The sequence below is a fragment of the Hypanus sabinus genome, chromosome 7 (assembly GCF_030144855.1).
Source record: "Hypanus sabinus isolate sHypSab1 chromosome 7, sHypSab1.hap1, whole genome shotgun sequence".
In the NCBI taxonomy this organism is placed as follows: domain Eukaryota; kingdom Metazoa; phylum Chordata; class Chondrichthyes; order Myliobatiformes; family Dasyatidae; genus Hypanus; species Hypanus sabinus.
The window spans coordinates 92,085,594-92,105,844 of NC_082712.1; the positions used below are offsets into that span (position 1 = coordinate 92,085,594).

Below are 20,251 nucleotides of genomic sequence, written 5' to 3' on the forward strand. Positions count from 1 at the left end.
ATGACACTCCCTCAATACTGTCCCTGTGATTGTCAGACACTCACTCAATATTGTCCCTCTGACATTGTGACACTCAGTCAGTGTTGTCCCTCTGACAGTGGGACACTCCCTGAGTACAGTTCCTCTGACTGTCAGACATTCCCTCAGTACTTTGCCTCTAAACAGTTAGACACTCCCTGAACACAGTCCCTATGACAGTCAGACACTCTCTCAGTACTGTCCCACTGACAGTGCAGACTCTCCCAGTACTGTACCTCCAATATTACAGACACTCCCTCAGTACTTTCCCTCAGACAGTGAGACACTCCCTCTGTACTGTCCCTCTGACTGTGAGGCACTCAGTCAGTAGTGTCCCTCTGATACTGCAGATACTCCCCAGGTGTTTCCCTCTGACTGTGGGACACGCCCACATTATTCTCACTCCGATTGTGAGACACTCCCTCTGTACTGTCCTTCTAAGCAGTGAGACACTCCTTCAGTACTGTCCCTCTAAACTGTGTGACACTCCCTCAATACTGTCCCTGTGATTGTCAGACAATCACTCAATATTGTCCCTCTGACATTGTGACACTCAGTCAGTGTTGTCCCTCTGACAGTGGGATACTCCCTCAGTACAGTCCGTCTGACTGTCAGACATTCCCTCAGTACTTTGCCACTAAACAGTTAGACCCTCCCTGAACACAGTCCCTGTGACAGTCAGACACTCTCTCAGTACTGTCCCTCTGTCAGTGAGACACTCCCACAGTACTGTCCCTCTGACAGTGCAGACACTCCCAGTACTGTCCCCCCGATATTGCAGACACTCTCTCAGTACTGTCCCTCTGACAGTGAGACACTCCCTCAGTACTGTCCCTCTGACAGTGAGACACTCCCTCAGTACTGTCCGTCTGACAGTGTGACACTCCCTCAGTACAGTCCCTCTGACGCTGTGACACTCCCTCAGTACTGTCCCTCTGACAGTGGGACACTCCCTCAGTACTGTCCCTCTGACAGTCAGACACTCCCTGAGTACTGTCCCTCTGACAGTCAGATACTCCCTCAGTACTGTCCCTCTGACAGTGAGACACTCCCTCTGTACTGTAACTCTGACAGTGTGACACTCCCTCATAACTGTCCCTCTGACCATGAGGCACTCAGTCAGTAGTGTCCCTCTGATATTGCAGATACTCCCTCAGTACTTTCCCTCCGACTGTGGGACACGCCCTCATTATTCTCACTCGGATTGTGAGACACTCCCTCTGTACTGTCCTTCTAATCAGTGAGACACTCCCTCAGTACTGTCCCTCTGAACTGTGTGACACTCCCTCAATACTGTCCCTGTGACTGTCAGACACTCACTCAATATTGTCCCTCTGACATTGTGACACTCAGTCAGTGTTGTCCCTCTGACAGTGGGATACTCCCTCAGTACAGTCCGTCTGACTGTCAGACATTCCCTCAGTACTTTGCCACTAAACAGTTAGACCCTCCCTGAACACAGTCCCTGTGACAGTCAGACACTCTCTCAGTAGTGTCCCTCTGACAGTGAGACACTCCCTCAGTACTGTCCCTCTGACAGTGAGACACTCCCTCAGTACTGTCCGTCTGACAGTGTGACACTCCCTCAGTACAGTCCCTCTGACGCTGTGACACTCCCTCAGTACTGTCCCTCTGACAGTGGGACACTCCCTCAGTACTGTCCCTCTGACAGTCAGACACTCCCTGAGTACTGTCCCTCTGACAGTGAGACACTCCCTCAATACTGTCCGTCTGACAGTGTGACACTCCCTCAGTACTGTCCCTCTAAACTGTGTGACACTCCCCCAGTACTTTCCCTCCGATATTGCAGACTCTCCCTCGGTACTGTCCCTCTGACAGTGTGACACTCCCTCTGTACTGTCCCTCTGACAGTGAGACACTCCCTCAGTACTGTCCGTCTGACAGTGTGACACTCCCCCTGTTCTGTCCCTCTGACAGTGAGGCACTCCCTCAGTACTGTCCCTCTGACAGTCAGATACTCCCTCAGTACTGTCCCTCTGACAGTGAGACACTCCCTCTGTACTATAACTCTGACAGTGTGACACTCCCTCATAACTGTCCCTCTGACCGTGAGGCACTCAGTCAGTAGTGTCCCTCTGATATTGCAGATACTCCCTCAGTACTTTCCCTCTGACTGTGGGACTCTCCCTCTGTACTGTCACACCGATTGTGAGACAATCCCTCAATACTGTCCCTCTAAATTGTGTGACACTCCCTCAGTACTGTCCCTCCGATATTGCAGACTCTCCCTCGGTACTGTCCCTCTGACAGGGTGATACACCCTCAGTACTGTCCCTCTGACAGCGTGACACTCCCTGAGAACTGTACTTCTGACACTGCGACACTCCCTCAGTACAGTCCCTCTGACCGTGAGGCAATCCCTCAGTACTGTCCCTGTGACAGTCAGATACTGTCTCAGTACTGTCCCTCTGTCAGTGAGACACTCCCTCTGTACTGTCCCTCTGACAGTGTGACACTCCCTCATAACTGTCCCTCTGACCGTGAGGCACTCATTCAGTAGTGTCCCTCTGATATTGCAGACACTCCCTCAGTTCTTTCCCTCTGACTGTGGGACACGCCCTCATTATTCTCACTCTGACAGCGTGACACTCCCTAAGAACTGTACCTCTGACGCTGCGACACTCCCTCAGTACAGTCCCTCTGACCGTGAGGCAATCCCTCAGTACTGTCCCTGTGACAGTCAGATACTGTCTCAGTACTGTCCCTCTGTCAGTGAGACACTCCCTCTGTACTGTCCCTCTGACAGTGTGACACTCCCTCATAACTGTCCCTCTGACCGTGAGGCACTCATTCAGTAGTGTCCCTCTGATATTGCAGACACTCCCTCAGTTCTTTCCCTCTGACTGTGGGACACGCCCTCATTATTCTCACTCTGACAGTGGGACACTCCCTCAGTACAGTCCCTCTGACTGTCAGACATTCCCTCAGTACTTTGCCTCTAAACAGTTAGACACTCCCTGAACACAGTCCCTGTGACAGTCAGACACTCTCTCAGTACTGTCCCTCTGACAGTGAGACACTGCCACAGTACTGTCCCTCTGACAGTGCAGACACTCCCAGTACTGTCCCCCCAATATTGCAGACACTCCCTCAGTACTGTCCCTCTGACAGTGAGACACTCCCTCAGTACTGTCCCTCTGACTGTTGGACTCTCCCTCTGTACTGTCACACCGATTGTGAGACACCCCCTCTGTACTGTCCTTCTAAACAGTGTGACACTCCCTGTGTACTGTCCCTCTAAACTGTGTGACACTCCCTCAATACTGTCCCTGTGACTGTCAGACACTCACTCAATATTGTCCCTCTGTCAGTGTGACACTCCGTCAGTACTGTCCCTCTGACAGTGTGACACTCCGTCAGTACTGTCCCTCTGACAGTGTGACAGTCCCTCTGTACTGTTCCTCTGAATTTGAGTCCTTGCCTCAGTACTTCAAGGACATTGCAGCCTGGAAAATGTACTTGTATTCTGGAGTGGGACCTGCCCTTGATCTTGAGGAAACTGGTCATGGAAGGACAGTATATACATTTGCTCTTTAGTTCTTTATCCTTACCTTCATTGATTTCTCTCTCTCAGACACACACACACACTCTCTCTCTCTCTCTCTCTCTCTCTCTCTCTCTCTCTCTCTCTCTCTCTCTCTCTCTCTCTCTCTCTCTCTCTCTCTCTGTATCACTGTCTTTCCTATTCTTTCCATCCCAGTACTTTGCCAGTTTCTGCCCCTCGCCCCTCCTTTTCTGACTGTGAATACCCACACCATACCTGGGTATATATGAAGTAATAGCCACTGCCTTTAATGGAGATCGTATTGTGGTTCTGCTCAATGGATTTGCCGGTGTGGACAATCTTCTGCCAGTGAATTATTGTCACATCACCTGTAATAAGAAGCGAGGTGTGTAGAACAACATGCTATTGCCATCTGCACATCCAGTCTCCCCAGCCTTCCTCATATGATCAATGTTCTCTTGTCCCTGAGCGATCGGTTTGCCTGCACTTGGAGTTTTGAGAGCAGTTTTGTGCCACTCATCTTGGAAAGGATGTGTTAGCATTGGAGAGGGTCCGAAGGAGATTCTCAAGAATGATGCTGGAAACAAAAGGGTTAACAATGAGGAGTGTTTGAAGCTTCTGGGCCTGCACTTACTGGAGGTTAGAAGAATGAGGGGCTGGAAATCTCAACCTATCAAATATTGAAAACCTAGATAGAGTGGATGTGGAGAGGATGCTTTTAGTTATGGGGAATATTGGACCAGAGGGCACATCATCAGACTATAAGAATGTCCTTTTAAAACAGAGGTGAGCAGGAATTTCTTTAGCCAGAGGGTGGTGAATCTGTGGAATTCATTGCTACACACAGCTGTGGAGGCCAAATCATTGGGTATATTTAAAGCAGAGGTTGATAGGTTGTGTATTAGTAAGGACGTCAAAGGTTACGGGGAAAGGCAAGAAAATTGGGTTGAGAGTGGTAATAAGGCAGCTGTGATCGAATGCAGAGCAGACGATGGGCTGAACGGCCTAATTCTGCTCCGATGTCTCATGGTCTAATGGCCCCCTCTCGTAGTTCTCCTGGAGCAAGTGGCTTCCCCAGACTCTGACTGCAGGCATACTGGTGATGTGAGATGTGATATAAGGAGCAGAATTAGGCCATTTGGCCCATTGAGTCTGGCTGATCTATCTCCCTCTCAGCCCCAGTCTCCTGCCTTCTCCCCGTATCCCTTCATATGTCTTACAAGGAGGGGCTGATCATGCTCAGGCATTTTTCTTTGGCATGAAGGAGGCTGAGAGCACCTGGATAGAAGCATATAGATGATAAGAGGCACAGAGCAGATGGCCAACACCTTAACCCCAGGTCGGTAAATGGCCAATATCCAGGGACATCCACTTAGGGAGAGTGGACAACATTTACGGGATATGTGAGTGTCTGGAAGGCAATGCCAGGGTGATGGTAGAGGCAGATACCTTAGGAACATTCGAAAGGCCCTTGGACAGGCACATGATGGCAAGGATTCATGGAGTGTTGTGGGCTATGTAGGAGGGAACGTTAGACTGAGGGTGGAGTAGTTTGATATAGGTTGGCACAACATCATGGGCCAAAGGGCATGTCCTATGCTATACTATTCTATCTTCTATAGGTACTGCAGTCTAAGCTAAATTTACCCCTCCCTGTCATCCATCTTCTCTCCTCTCCCTGCAGGGATATTATTTGTTCAGTCACATCATTCTGTGTCCTGTGGTGTTCCCTTATCCCGATTTAGCTGCTGCGCCACCATTAAATTCTTCCCCTTCCCCTCCTCCCTCCAATATTAGGCCCCCTGATTACATTTTGGGTGTTGTGACTCTCACTGTTTACATAGTTCCATTCCCAAACTCCCTGGGGTACTCAAATCTTCACACCTATGCCAACTATTTGAAAGGCTGATCCACTTAATCCTCTTTCTGTGTCCTTCTGGAACGGCTGGAACAGGAATGTAAGAGTACTGCACAAGAGTCTTGGATCTATACATATAGCTAGGACGGCCAAGGCTTTCACACAGTACTGTGGTAATTTTATGTATTGAACTGTACTGCTGCCACAAAAAAAACAAATTGATGACATGTCGGTGATGATAAACCAGATCCTGATATGGGTCTCCGTTGTGGACTGAGAGTGGGAAGGGGGCAGGGAGAGGGGAATCAGGGTTGGAAAAATGGGAAGGGGGGGTGGAGGAGGGAGCACCAGAGGAGGGAATAATGAGCAATAAACCAATTGTTGGTTTAGGTAAACCTGCACCACCCCCCCCCCCCCCCACCACCGCTGGCACTCCATCTCTGCTATCTGTCCCATCCCACAGCCCACCCTCACCTTTCCCGACTAACTTTGCTTCCCCCAGATTTACAAACTTGCTCTCCATTTCACATTGACAAATACAGTACTGTGCAAAAGCCTTAGGTACCCTAGCTACACACACACACACACACACACACACACACACACACACACACACACACACACACACACACACACACACTCACACACACACACACACACACACACACACGCACACTCACACACACACACACACACACACACACACACACACATTCTCACACACATTCACACTCACTCATTCACTCACTCACTCACACACACACACTTTCACACACACACATGCACACTCACACACACACTCACACACACACACATACTCACACACACACTCACACACACACACACACACACACACACACACACTCACGAACTATATATATATGCACAGAACTGTATGTACGTGACACAATCAGCATATTTGCTGATACTATTAAATTAGGGGATCTTGTTGATAGTGAAGCGAGTTACAATGAATCACAAAGAGACGTTGGCCAGTTCAGGAGATGGGCTGGGGAACGGCAAGTTAGATTAATGTGAGCTGATGTGTTTTGGACATTCAAAACTCGGTTAGGGCCTATATGGTGCATGGTAGGGCACCGATGATGGAACAGAGGGACCCAGTACTACAGATGCATAGTTTTCTGAATGCAAGTAGACAGGTTGGTAAAGAAAACAACTAGCAGGCTGGCCTTCATCAGTCAGGGCATCGAGTTTAGCAGTTTGGACACTACACTGTAGTTCTACAAACTGTGGGTGAGGACAGTCATGGAATATTGTGTATAGACCTGGTCCCCCTGTAATTGGAAAGACAGTCAAATGGGAGAGGGTGGTGAAGAGATTTACGCCTGGACCAGAAAGCCCAAGGCCAAGCGCAGTCCGTTCTCCCTGTGGCCATGTGGGTTTCCTCTGGGTGCTCCAGTTTCCTCTCCCATTCCAAAGACACATGGATTAGGGTTAGTGAGTTATGGCCGCTTCTGTTAAAGGAAGTGGGCAGTCTTTCTTCTCAAAGTCAAAGTTCAAAGTAAATTTATTATCTAAGTGTGTAAGTGTCACCGTATACTAACTTGAGATTTATTTTATTGCAGGTATTTACAGGAAAAATTACACAATAAAATTTACCAAAAACTATCTGCAAATAAAGACTGACAAACAAACCAATGTGCAGACTGCGCAAATAAAAATAATACTGAGAACATGAGGTGTAGAGACCTGGAAAATGAGTCTGTCGGTTGTGGAGTCAGTTCACCGTTGGGGTGAGTGAAGTTGTCCACGCTGGTTCAGGAGCCTGAAGGTTGAAGGGTAATACTGTCCTGAACCTGGTGGTGTGGCACCTAATGCCCCTGTACCTCCCGCCTGATGGGAGTAGTGAGAAGAGAGCATGGCCTGGATGTTAGGCTCCTTGATGATGGATGCTGCTTTCTTGTGACAGTGCTCTTTGTAGATGTGCTCAGTGATGGGTGGGCCTTTGCTTTCGATGGGCTGGGCTGTGTCCATTACTCTCTGGCTTGGTAAATGGACTGAAACGGATTGATCAGTGTTTTGCAAAAGGTTGCAAGTCTCCCACCCCTGAAGATCACGCACTAAATATATGAAAGCACTTCCTCAATCACACCTCCACCCCTCAACTCCTGGGACCTTTTCCTTCCTAAATAACCACTCCCCTTCCTCTCCCACCTAAACTCCCTCCTCCCCCATTTACCTCACTGTCCCATCTAACAATCACCCATCTTTCATATGGTCCTGTTTACCTCACTTTCTCTCATCTCTTCCATCGTACATAGTATTCCCAAACTATTTCCCCTTTCCCCTACCCTCTCCCATCCCTCTGCACTTTCCTGTCCTCATGCCCCTCCACCAGGCCCTACTCCCCCCAGTCTCCCCTCCCATGTTATCCTTTCTCACCCATCCTTCCCTATTTCCCCCTCCCCCTTTCCTCTCGCCCTCCCTACATATCTACCTCTCTCTCTTAGACCCTTTAACACCATATCCTTCTCTCCTACTGTCTTTAGTCCTCCTCTCCTACCCCTGCACATTCACTCTCCCCATGGACAGCCTCTCCTGACGGGTGCCTTGGTAGACCAGCTCTGTGTCCGTCCAAGCTACTGTGACTTACCTTGGGACGAGATAGACAAGGGTACCAAATGCAGGAGCGAGCGTCTCCCTGGTTACAACGAGAACAGGCAACAGTTAGTCCATCCCTCCCAACATTGTTCTACAAGCCCGACGAATATCAGAACAGGATTGAGCCATTCATCCCGTCCTCACCACCATTCTGTCACACCTGCTTTCCCGTAACTCTTGACCCCTCCCCACCCCTTACCAATCAAGACTCTAAGGCACAGGGAGAATTAAGCCCCTTGGCCCATTGTCACTAATCACTGGCTGCCCATTTCCTTTCCCCCTCCTGAACCAGTATCCGGTAATTTGTCCCATACGCATGAGACATAGGACCATAATTAGGCCATTTGGCCCATCAAGTCTGCTCTACTATTCCATCATGGCTGATTTATTAACCCTCTCAACCCCATTCTCCTGTCTTCCTCCTGTAACCTTTGACGCCCTGACTAATCAAGAGCCTATCAACCTTCACTTTAAATATACCCAATGATTTGGCCTCCCCAGCTGTCCATGGAATGAATTCCACAGATTCACCTCCCTATAGCTGAAGAATTTCCTCTTCATCTCCGTTCTAAATGGACACCCCTCTGGTCCTAGACTCCCCCACCAAAGGAAACATTCTCTCTACATCCATTCTATCGAGGCCTTTCAGCATTCAGAATCAGAGTCAGGATCTGGTTTATTATCACTGATATATGGCGTATAATTGGTTCAGAGTCAATACTCTGAAAATTACTATGTCACAATAAGAAATGCACAGAAAAATAAAGAGTGCAAAAAGAGAACAAAAACAATGAGGTGGTTTTTTCATGGGTTTGGAAACCTGATGGACAAAGGGAAGAGGCTGTTCCTGAATCGTTGAGTGAGTGTCTTCAGGGTCCTGCACCTCCCTTCCGGATGGTAGCAATGAGAAGAGGGCATGTCCAGGATGGTAAGGGTCCTCAATGATGGATACCACTTTCCTGAGGTGCTGCCTTTTGAAGATGTCCTGGATGGTGGGGATGCTGGTGCCTACACTGGGGCTGGCAGTGTCTCCCGCCCTCTGCAGCTTTTCCTGATCCTGCACATTGGAGCCGCCGTACAGATGCTGATACAACCAGGCGGAGTACTCCTCACCATATATATTGCGAGAGTCTTTACCAACCCCTCCTCCAGCACTCAGTCAAGTACGCTGCTGACATGCCCTCTGTTGTGTCTGTGCACAACTACATGTCGATTAAATAAAATCATCCACGCTGGAGATGGTTTAGCTGCAGCGTGGGAGAGCAGGAACAATGCATTTGCGTAGACAACAGCGCGTGTGCAGACAACAAATCAATACCTGGTGCTAAGGGTGGTGGTCATTGCTCTAAAATAAATAGATCCAAACATTACACTTCCTAACCCTTTAGATTAATGCAACATAAAACTATAATTCAGTTTCCCTTACGTAAACCTATACTCCAAATAAACATGCTTTCACAATAACAGTCCATAACCAACTTCACAGTTATAAAGTTATATTTGGGTGCCGCTCTGTTTCTTTCAGGATAGCCCCTCTGGCATCAGGTTTGGCAGGTGTCTTGTCTAAGACAATGTTCTTAGTTTTCAGTGTCACATTGTTGTCAGCGACATGATCATCATTGAGAGGTAAGTCGGGTGATTGTGATATGTCTGTCTTGTTGGATGTAGTCAACTCAAATGTGTCCTTTGGTTGACAATCTAGTATCTGGTCTACATGACATCTCCATGTATGATCTCCAAAATTCACTGTGTGCATCAGCGGTCCAGTTCTTGTAGCTATCCTCCCAGGTATCCACTTGCCTTCTTGGTAATTACTTATAGTTTTATATACACTATTCTTGGTTGGTGCGACTGTTACGAAACCCAATTTCCTTCGGGATCAATAAAATATGTCTGTCTAATCACCTGCTGGGACTTCCTGTCCAATCCTGAAGCTCCTTGCTGCTTCACTTGGCAACTAGTTGAACTGTTTATTCAGTACTTCCCTCCAGAGGTCTATGTGAGATCTCAGATTCCAGTACATGAACAGAATTACAGGTGTTTGATTTGTCGTCCCATGATCAGTGTTACGATGCACAAAAAGGAAGTTGTCCACCTTGTGCGGTCGAGAAATGTCCTCCTCATCCATCGCTTTAATGGACTTCTTGAAGGTTTGGATAAACCTTTCAGCTAACCCGTAGCTTGTGCTGGGTGGTGAGGAGCTGACTTGAAATGTCAGATGCCAATTTTCTTCATGAAGAGTTGGAATTCTTCTGATGTCTATTGTGGTCCATTGTCACTCACAATTTGTTCTGGTAAGTTATTTCTGGCAAGGAGAGTCTTCAGGGCAGAGACCGTCTTCGCTGAGGTAGTTGACTTCATTGGTATAGCCTCCGGCCACTTCGAATGAGCATCCACAGCAATCAGAAACGTGGAGTCCATGAACGGCCCAGCAAAGTCAATGTGTACTCTTTGCTGTGGTGCTGACGGCCACTCCCATGGGTGCAGCGTGCCTGTGGGAGTGCATATCCCTGGCCACCACACGTAACTCCAGGCCAGGCTCTTCACCTTGACTGTACCCAGGTGTCCTTCATGCACATTTCCTAACATGCTGGTATGCAGTTTAGAGGGAACCACAACACGAAATCCACACATCAGGGTTCTTTGACATACCGACAGCTGGTCTCGTCTCACTGAGAGCTCTGGAAACACAGGGTCACCATGACCTGTCCATCCTTGAACATTCATGTCATGGACTTCTGACAATCTCGGGTCAATCCTTGTTTCTCTTTGTATTTCAGAATTTATTACCAGCAACTGATCCACCAATGCTGTGTGGAATACCTCTGCTGGGCCACAGAATGAACACTTTCTTCTCCAGTGGCCAACAGTGGAAGACATGACAAGCCATCAGTTTGCTGTGTTGTTTGGTAGCCTTGGTATTGTAAGTGTGGGCTCCTAGGAAAACTGACCAATGTTGCAGCCGGGTAACAGTCATCACTGGAATTCCCTTCCTGGGATTGAAAGCAGACATAAGGGTCAGGTGATCTGTCAGTAGAGTAAATTTCTGTCCATTGAGGTAGTGGTGGAACCTCATTATTCCCCATATTAGACAAAGGGCCTTACAGTCGATCTGTGCAAAGTCAGTGATCTGGAAGGAAACAAACTGGCTCCAATACCATAAAGGGACACATCGCATGCCAGTCTGAATGGCAGAGATGAGTCACAATGGGTGAGCAGTTCATCAGATGTTATTCGTCTCTTCGTTTCCTTGAATGTTCTTTTGCATCTTTCTGACCAATCACGCTTTGCTCCTGTCTGGAACAGTGCATTCAATGGGTGAAGCATTGCAGCAATGTTTGGGAGAAACTGGTGATAGTAGTTTACCAGGCACAAGAATGACCTGAGTTGTGTCACACTTTCTGGTCTGGGTGCCTGTTACACTGCTTCAATCTTCTCTTGTGACTTATGTAAGCCGTGCTTGTCAATGACATGTCCACAATATGAGATTTTGTTCTCGAAAAACTCACACTTGTCTCTGTTTGCACACAGACCATACTCACTCAGCTTGGTAAGCACTTTGCCAAGGTTCTGGAGGTGCTGTTCATCACTCTTGCCTGGCACGATGATGTCATCAAGGTAACATTGTGATCCTGGGATGTCTTGGAGCACTTGCTCCATTTCTCTTTGCCAAATTGCTGGAGCTGATGCAACGCCAAAGATGGGACGATTATACTGGAACAGTCTCTTGTGAGTGTTGATTGTGAGGAACTTCCTGCTTGACTCTTCAATCTTCATTTGCAGATCGGCTTGTGACAAGTCAATCTTTGAAAACCTCTCCCCGCCTGCCAAAGATGCAAAACTGTCTTCTATTCATGGTGGGGGATACTGCACCTTACGGAGTACTATGTTGAGGCTTACCTTGAAATCCCCCCATATGCAGACGGCTCTGACCTTCCATTTCTGGGTCACCGGTGCAATGGGCATGGCCCACTCACTCCACTCAACCTTAGACAGAATTCCAGATGCCTCCAGGCTCTGCAGTTCAGCATTCACTTTTGGATGTAGTGTGTAACCTTGTGGAATCTTGGTGTTGCTGCTTCACCCAGTTCAATTCTGCCCTTCATGCCTTTGAGTTTACCAATACCTTTCCCAGACACCTTCTCCTTCAGCTGTGCCAGTCTCTGGTTAGTGATACCATTTGGGCTGCCTTTGCCTGTTGATGTCACACTGAGTGCTTTGATTGAGTGCCAGTCTAGTTGGATTTTCCTCAACCATTAAAGTATGATAAGTGTTGGCCGTCCGCATAAAGCTCTAACAGTTGTGTTTGGCCTCCATACATCGTACTTAATTTCAGTTTACTTTTGAGAGACACTTTTTCACCTGTGCAGGTCTTTAGCATCACTGAGGTCTTCTCTAATGGTATCTTAGAAAACAATCTGCTGAAGTCAGCGTCTGGAACTATGGAGAAAGCTGACCCTGTATCCAGCTCCATTTTCAGTTTTACACCAGACACTTCTATTGGGATCCAGATGATTTTGTGATCTGCTTCAGTTATACTATGCGGTTCTAGGCATGACAGTTCACCTTTGTCAGACTCTATGTTGTCTGATTCTGTTATACATTCAGTAACTTTATGCATTTGCTAAGTTTTGTGTCTGAGACTTTTCACTTGGTTGTGCTTTTAGTCTGCCTTGCACACTCTCTCTACGTGACCTTGTCTGTGACACTTCCTGCAGAGCTTTTTCTTTGACGGTCATCTGCATCATGGGAGGATTTGCCACATTGATAACATTTTTGGCTTTCTGCACCAATCAGGGTTACTTTGTGTAGTTCACATTCTAATCTTTTCAGGAGTACTGCTGCAGACTCGTACAATACTGCGATGGTCAATGTCCATTCTAAGATTGGAGCTCTTCCACACCGTAGCCTCGTTTGAGTGCTTTGACTTTGCATGCCACGTACAAGCCTGTGCCTGAATGCATCAGAGCGTCCATCTCTAAAATCACAGTTCTGGGAAAGTTTGTGCGCTTCTGCAAAGTATTCAGAAAGGCTTTCATCTTTTGACTGGTTCGTTTTGTAAAATATCAAGTATCAGCTAATACCAGTGGTTTAGGGCTCAAGTCATTTTGTAAAGTTGTAACAAATTTGTTAAAGATCTTGCATGCCAACATTTCAGGGGTTACTGGGTTGTTTAAGGGACTGCGCATTCTTGGGTCCAAGAAGCTAAGAAGTGTAGAAGCTTCCTTTTGCTCCTCTATGTTGTTCACATTACAATACAGTTCAACCCTCTCGATATACGACTCCCAGCCCTCATTAGCTTTACCAAATTCATCAACTTTCCCAGCTGAAGTCATCGCCACATTATTTTCACTTTAAATTCAGTGCATCTTCAACTGTTACTCACGTGTTCTTTTGTTAGTGTCTGTGACGGCCTTCTCGTGTTGTTTAACTCTCGCTGTTTCGTCCTGCAACTGTCAATGCAGTTGGTGATGTTCTTTGACATTCAGGTTCGTACTCATCAACAATTTGTTGTGTCTGTGCACAACTACACATACTTTAGATGAAAGCACACACTCGGGAGATGGTTTTAACTAGTGTGTCCAATCAGAAAGAGAACAGTGCGTATGTGCGGACAACAGGTCGGTGTGTAGTTCTGGGGATGTGGTCATTGCCCTAAAAGAAGTAGATCATACTCTACACCTTCTACATGATTGCATTGGTATGTTGGGCCCAGGACAGATCCTCTGAGATGATGATGCCCAGGAACACAAGCTGTTCACCCACTGTGCTGCTGATCCCTCGGTGAGGATCGGTCTGTGATCCCTCGGTGATGATTGGTGTGTGATCCCTCGGTGAGGATCGGTGTGTGATCCGTCGGTGATGATCGGTGTGTGATCCCTCGGTGAGGACCGGTGTGATCCCTCGGTGAGGATCGGTGTGTGATCCCTCGGTGAGGATCGGTCTGTGATCCGTCGGTGATGATCGGTGTGTGATCCCTCGGTGAGGATCGGTGTGTGATCCCTCGGTGAGGATCGGTGTGTGATCCCTCGGTGAGGATCGGTGTGTGATCCGTCGGTGATGACCGGTGTGTGATCCCTCGGTGAGGACCGGTGTGATCCCACGGTGAGGATCGGTGTGTGATCCCTCGGTGAGGATCGGTGTGTGATCCCTCGGTGATGATCGGTCTGTGATCCCTCGGTGAGGACCGGAGTGTGATCCCTCGGTGAGGATCGGTGTGTGATCCCTCGGTGAGGATCGGTGTGTGATCCCTCGGTGAGGATCGGTGTGTGATCCCTCGGTGAGGACCGGTGTGTGATCCCTCGGTGAGGATCGGTGTGTGATCCCTCGGTGAGGATCGGTGTGTGATCCCTCGGTGAGGACCGGTGTGTGATCCCTCGGTGAGGACCGGTGTGTGATCCCTCGGTGAGGACCGGTGTGTGATCCCTCGGTGAGGATCGGAGTGTGATCCCTCGGTGAGGATCGGTGTGTGATCCCTCGGTGATGATCGGTGTGTGATCCCTCGGTGAGGACCGGTGTGTGATCACTCGGTGAGGATCGGTGTGTGATCCCTCGGTGAGGACCGGTGTGTGATCCCTCGGTGAGGATCGGTGTGTGATCCCTCGGTGAGGATCGGTGTGTGATCCCTCGGTGAGGACCGGTGTGTGATCCCTCGGTGAGGACCGGTGTGTGATCCCTCGGTGAGGACCGGTGTGTGATCCCTCGGTGAGGATCGGAGTGTGATCCCTCGGTGAGGATCGGTGTGTGATCCCTCGGTGATGATCGGTGTGTGATCCCTCGGTGAGGACCGGTGTGTGATCACTCGGTGATGATCGGTGTGTGATCCCTCGGTGAGGACCGGTGTGTGATCCCTCGGTGAGGATCTGAGTGTGTGATCCGTCGGTGATGATCGGTCTGTGATCCGTCGGTGAGGACCGGTGTGTGATCCCTCGGTGATGATCGGTGTGTGATCCGTCGGTGAGGATCGGTGTGTGATCCCTCGGTGAGGACCGGTGTGTGATCCCTCGGTGAGGACCGGTGTGATCCCTCGGTGAGGATCGGTGTGTGATCCCTCGGTGAGGATCGGTGTGTGATCCCTCGGTGATGATCGGTCTGTGATCCCTCGGTGAGGACCGGAGTGTGATCCCTCGGTGAGGATCGGTGTGTGATCCCTCGGTGAGGATCGGAGTGTGATCCCTGGGTGATGATCGGTGTGTGATCCCTCGGTGAGGACCGGTGTGTGATCCCTCGGTGATGATCGGTGTGTGATCCCTCGGTGAGGACCGGTGTGTGATCCCTCGGTGAGGATCTGAGTGTGTGATCCGTCGGTGATGATCGGTGTGTGATCCGTCGGTGAGGACCGGTGTGTGATCCCTCGGTGATGATCGGTGTGTGATCCCTCGGTGATGATCGGTGTGTGATCCCTCGGTGAGGATCGGTGTGTGATCCCTCGGTGAGGACCGGTGTGTGATCCCTCGGTGAGGATCGGTGTGTGATCCCTCGGTGAGGATCGGTGTGTGATCCCTCGGTGATGATCGGTCTGTGATCCCTCGGTGAGGATCGGTGTGTGATCCCTCGGTGAGGATCGGTGTGTGATCCCTCGGTGAGGACCGGTGTGTGATTCCTCGGTGAGGATCGGTGTGTGATCCCTCGGTGAGGATCGGTGTGTGATCCCTCGGTGAGGATCGGTCTGTGATCCCTCGGTGAGGACCGGTGTGTGATCCCTCGGTGAGGACCGGTGTGTGATCCCTCGGTGAGGACCGGAGTGTGATCCCTCGGTGAGGATCGGTGTGTGATCCCTCGGTGAGGATCGGTGTGTGATCCCTCGGTGAGGACCGGTGTGTGATCCCTCGGTGAGGATCGGTGTGTGATCCCTCGGTGAGGATCGGTGTGTGATCCCTCGGTGATGATCGGTGTGTGATCTCTCGGTGAGGATCGGTGTGTGATCCCTCGGTGAGGATCGGTGTGTGATCCCTCGGTGAGGATCGGTGTGTGATCCGTCGGTGAGGATCGGTGTGTGATCCGTCGGTGAGGATCGGTCTGTGATCCCTCGGTGAGGATCGGTGTGTGATCCCTCGGTGAGGACCGGTGTGTGATCCCTCAGTGAGGACCGGTGTGATCCCTCAGTGATGACCGGTGTGTGATCCCTCGGTGAGGACCGGTGTGTGATCCCTCGGTGAGGACCGGTGTGTGATCCCTCGGTGAGGATCGGTGTGTGATCCCTCGGTGAGGACCGGTGTGTGATCCCTCGGTGATGATCGGTGTGTGATCCCTCGGTGAGGATCGGTGTGTGATCCCTCGGTGATGATCGGTGTGTGATCCCTCGGTGAGGACCGGTGTGTGATCCCTCGGTGAGGATCGGTGTGTGATCCCTCGGTGAGGATCGGTGTGTGATCCGTCGGTGAGGATCGGTCTGTGATCCCTCGGTGATGATCGGTGTGTGATCCCTCGGTGAGGACCGGTCTGTGATCCCTCGGTGAGGACCGGAGTGTGATCCCTCGGTGAGGACCGGTGTGTGATCCCTCGGTGAGGATCGGAGTGTGATCCCTCGGTGAGGACCGGTGTGTGATCCCTCGGTGAGGATCGGTCTGTGATCCCTCGGTGAGGATCGGTGTGTGATCCCTCGGTGAGGATCGGTGTGTGATCCCTCGGTGATGATCGGTGTGTGATCCCTCGGTGAGGACCGGTGTGTGATCCCTCGGTGAGGATCGGTGTGTGATCCCTCGGTGAGGACCGGTGTGTGATCCCTCGGTGAGGACCGGTGTGTGATCCCTCGGTGAGGATCGATCTGTGATCCCTCGGTGAGGATCGGAGTGTGATCCCTCGGTGAGGATCGGTGTATGATCCCTCGGTGAGGACCGGTGTGTGATCCCTCGGTGAGGACCGGTGTGTGATCCCTCGGTGAGGATCGGTGTGTGATCCCTCGGTGAGGACCGGTGTGTGATCCCTCGGTGAGGATCGGTGTGTGATCCCTCGGTGAGGATCGGAGTGTGATCCCTCGGTGAGGATCGGTGTGTGATCCCTCGGTGAGGATCGGTGTGTGATCCCTCGGTGAGGATCGGTGTGTGATCCCTCGGTGAGGACCGGTGTGTGATCCCTCGGTGAGGATCGGTGTGTGATCCCTCGGTGAGGATCGGTGTGTGATCCCTCGGTGAGGATCGGTGTGTGATCCCTCGGTGAGGATCGGTGTGTGATCCCTCGGTGAGGATCGGAGTGTGATCCCTCTGTGAGGATCGGTGTGTGATCCCTCGGTGAGGATCGGTGTGTGATCCCTCGGTGAGGATCGGTGTGTGATCCCTCGGTGAGGATCGGTGTGTGATCCCTCGGTGAGGATCGGTGTGTGATCCCTCGGTGAGGATCGGTGTGTGATCCTTTGATGATCCTCTCTCTTCTCTCTCTCCCTCTCTTTCTCCCCTCTCTCTCTCTCTCTCACTCCTCTCTCTCTCTCTCCTCTCTCCTTCCATTCTCTCTCCCTCTCTCTTCTCTCTCTCCATTCTCTCTCTCCCTTTCTCTCTCTCTCCCTCTCCTCTCTCTCTCACACTCTCCCCTCTCTTCTCTCTCTCCCCCTCTCCTCTTCTTTCTCTCCCTCTCTCCCTCTCCCTCTCTCTCTCCCCCTCTCTCTCTCCCCTTTCTCCCTCCCTCTCTACTTCTCTCTCTCCCCCTCTTATTCTCTCTCTCTCCTGTCCCTCTTTCTGTACCCCTCTTCTCTCTCTCCCTCTCTCCTTCTCTCTCTCCCTCTCTCTCTCCTCTCTTTCTCCCCTCTCTCTCTCCTCTCTTTCTCTCCCCTCTTCTCTCTCTCCCTCTCTCCTTCTCTCTCTCCCTCTCTCTCTTCTATCTCTCTCTCCTCTCTCTCTCTCTCTCTCTCTCTCCTCTCTCCCCCTCTCTCCCCCTCTCTCCTCTCTCTCCCCTCTCTCTCTCGCTCATATATATGTGTGTGTTTTGCACAGTATTGAACATGGAAGGGAGAGGTTAGAGGATTACGGGCCAAATGTGGGCAAATGGGACAAGCTTCAATGGGAAACCTGGTCGTCATGGACACCCAGGCTGCAGGACCAGTTTCCATGCTGTAAGACTCTGACTCTCGGCTGCTTGTGATGTTATGAGGTCACCCCTCAGCCCCCTCTGCTGCAGCCTCTACTGCCTCACAGGGTTAGGGTTCATTTGCTGGCGCAAGAAGCATGGAGTCTGCACCCTCTAACCCCCCCCCACCCCCGGCATGTACATGGACTGTATTGGTTGTTAATGCAAAAACATCATATTTCACTCTAAGATTTCATTATAGCTCTGTGCAAAAGTCTTAGGCACATACAGTATATGTAGCTCGAGTCCCTAAGACTTTTACACAGAACCGGAGTAATTTTATGTATTGCACTGTACTGGTGCCACACAAAAAAAAAACAAATTTCATGACATGTGAGAGTGGGAAGGGGGCAGGGAGAGGGGATTCATGGTTGGGAAAAGGGGAAGGGAGAGGAGAGGGAGCGGGAAGCACTAGAGAGACATTCTGTAATGATCAATAAATGAATTGCTTGGAATCAAATGACCTTGCCTGGTGTCTCAGGGTGGTATGTCAACACCCTCACCACCCCCACCCTGGCACACCTTCACCATCCCCAGCATCCTCTGCTCCCACCAGATTTACAAACTGGCTCTCTGCTCCACATTAACAAATACAGTACAGTGCAAAAGGCTTGGACACCCTAGGTTTATATATATAGATGTGCCTAAGACTTTTGCACAATACTCTATATGTGAGAAATAGCCCTAATCTGTCATCTTTTATGAACCTCAAAGCCTTTCCAATTCCAGTAATGTCTTCTTCTGCCCTCCCCTGCTTAATGGCCTCCTTTCTATGGGACGCACAAGATTCTGAGGGGTGCTGGCAGTGGACAGGAAGCTTCCTCTTGAAGGAGATCTAAAATTAAGGGATCACTATTTAAAAAGGAGTCTTCTATGTGAGACTCTTCGATGTAAGGCTGCGATCAGTCAAATGGTTTTTACTCCCGGAGTCTCTGTAAATTTTTAAGGTGGCAGTGGATAGATTCTTTATAAGCACAATGGGAGTGGGAAGTGAATCATAGGTAGGCAGGAATGTAAACTATGATCTACTTGAAAGGTTGGTCAGCTCGATGAACTAGATGTAGGAGGGGAATCACTTAACCACAGGAGCTCACTGCTCTGCTAGTCAATAAAATTCTGGCAAACATACACAAAATTCAGGAGGAACTCAGCAGGCCAGGCAGCATCCATGGAAGAGAATAAACAGTTAACAGTTTGGGCCAAGAGACTTCAACAGGATTGGAAAGGAAGGGTGAGGAAAGCAGAATAACAATGTGGGGTGGGAAGGGAGAGGGCGGGAAGGAGTACATGCTCACAGGTGAAGGGGAAGGTGGGTGGGTATGAAACAAGAAGCTGGCAGATGATAGGTGGAAGAGATAAAAGGCTGAAGATGAAGGAAGCTGATAGGAGAGAAGAATGGGTGATGGAAGAAGGGGAAGGAGGAGGGGACCCAGAGTGGGGTGAAGGGGTCAGAGGGGAACCAGAATAAGGAATGGAAAAAGAGAGGAGGGAGATGGGAGAAATTACCATTAAGTTGATTTTGATCAGGGTGGACTGGCTCTGCGGCCTGCAGTCAACGAATGATAAACTGAATGGAACTGAACTAAACTGGACATTCCTAGACTGTTTTAAAGACTCCGTGGTTTGACGTTTTATATTCTGTGCATTTTTTTCACTCGTTTTTGCCACTTGCGTAATCTGTTCTTTCTTTGTGCTTTGGGTGTTTGATGGTTTCTTTGTTTCTTTGTTTCGTGGCTGTCTGTGGGAGGACGAGCCTCAGGGTTGTGTACTGCATACGTACTTTGGTAATAAATGTACTTTCCATCTTTAGAAATCAATGGTCATGCCATCAGGTTGGAGGTTACCCAGGTGGAATGTGACGTGCTGCTCCTCCACCCTGAGTGTGGCCTCATCCTGGCTGTAGGCAGAATGAGAACAGAAGCTTGAATTGAAATGGGTAGCTACCGGGTTGTCTTGCCTTTTGGGACAGACAGACCAAACGCACTTGATCACCATAGATGTTGCTTGACCTGCTGATTTCCTCCACCATTTTGTGTGCATTGCTCAAGATTGTTAACATTTGCTGAATCTCTTGTGGAGGAGGTTGTGGCCGATATTTTATACCTCGGTATCACGTTCCTGCACTAATCCCAAATCCCTTGGTGTCCAAAAATCTCCTCTCTCTCTTT

At 49.8% G+C, this 20,251-nt stretch overlaps 1 protein-coding gene across 3 annotated transcripts in view; it reads right to left on the minus strand.

The window, feature by feature from the left end:
• Nucleotides 1–1,607: 1,607 nt before the first annotated feature.
• The window catches only part of LOC132396991 (tumor necrosis factor ligand superfamily member 13-like), a 40,595-nt gene continuing 21,951 nt past the window's right edge, over nucleotides 1,608–20,251 (minus strand). For 2 of the 3 annotated variants that reach the window (XM_059975172.1, XM_059975170.1), the window contains exons 3-4: nucleotides 8,017–8,064; nucleotides 1,608–3,912 (exon numbers count right to left, since the gene is read on the minus strand). In XM_059975172.1, coding sequence (XP_059831155.1) covers nucleotides 3,909–3,912; nucleotides 8,017–8,064 — 52 coding nt within the window. In that variant the 3' untranslated portion in view covers nucleotides 1,608–3,908. The remainder of the gene's footprint in view (nucleotides 3,913–8,016; nucleotides 8,065–20,251) is intronic. The other variant, XM_059975171.1, reaches the window with a different exon arrangement.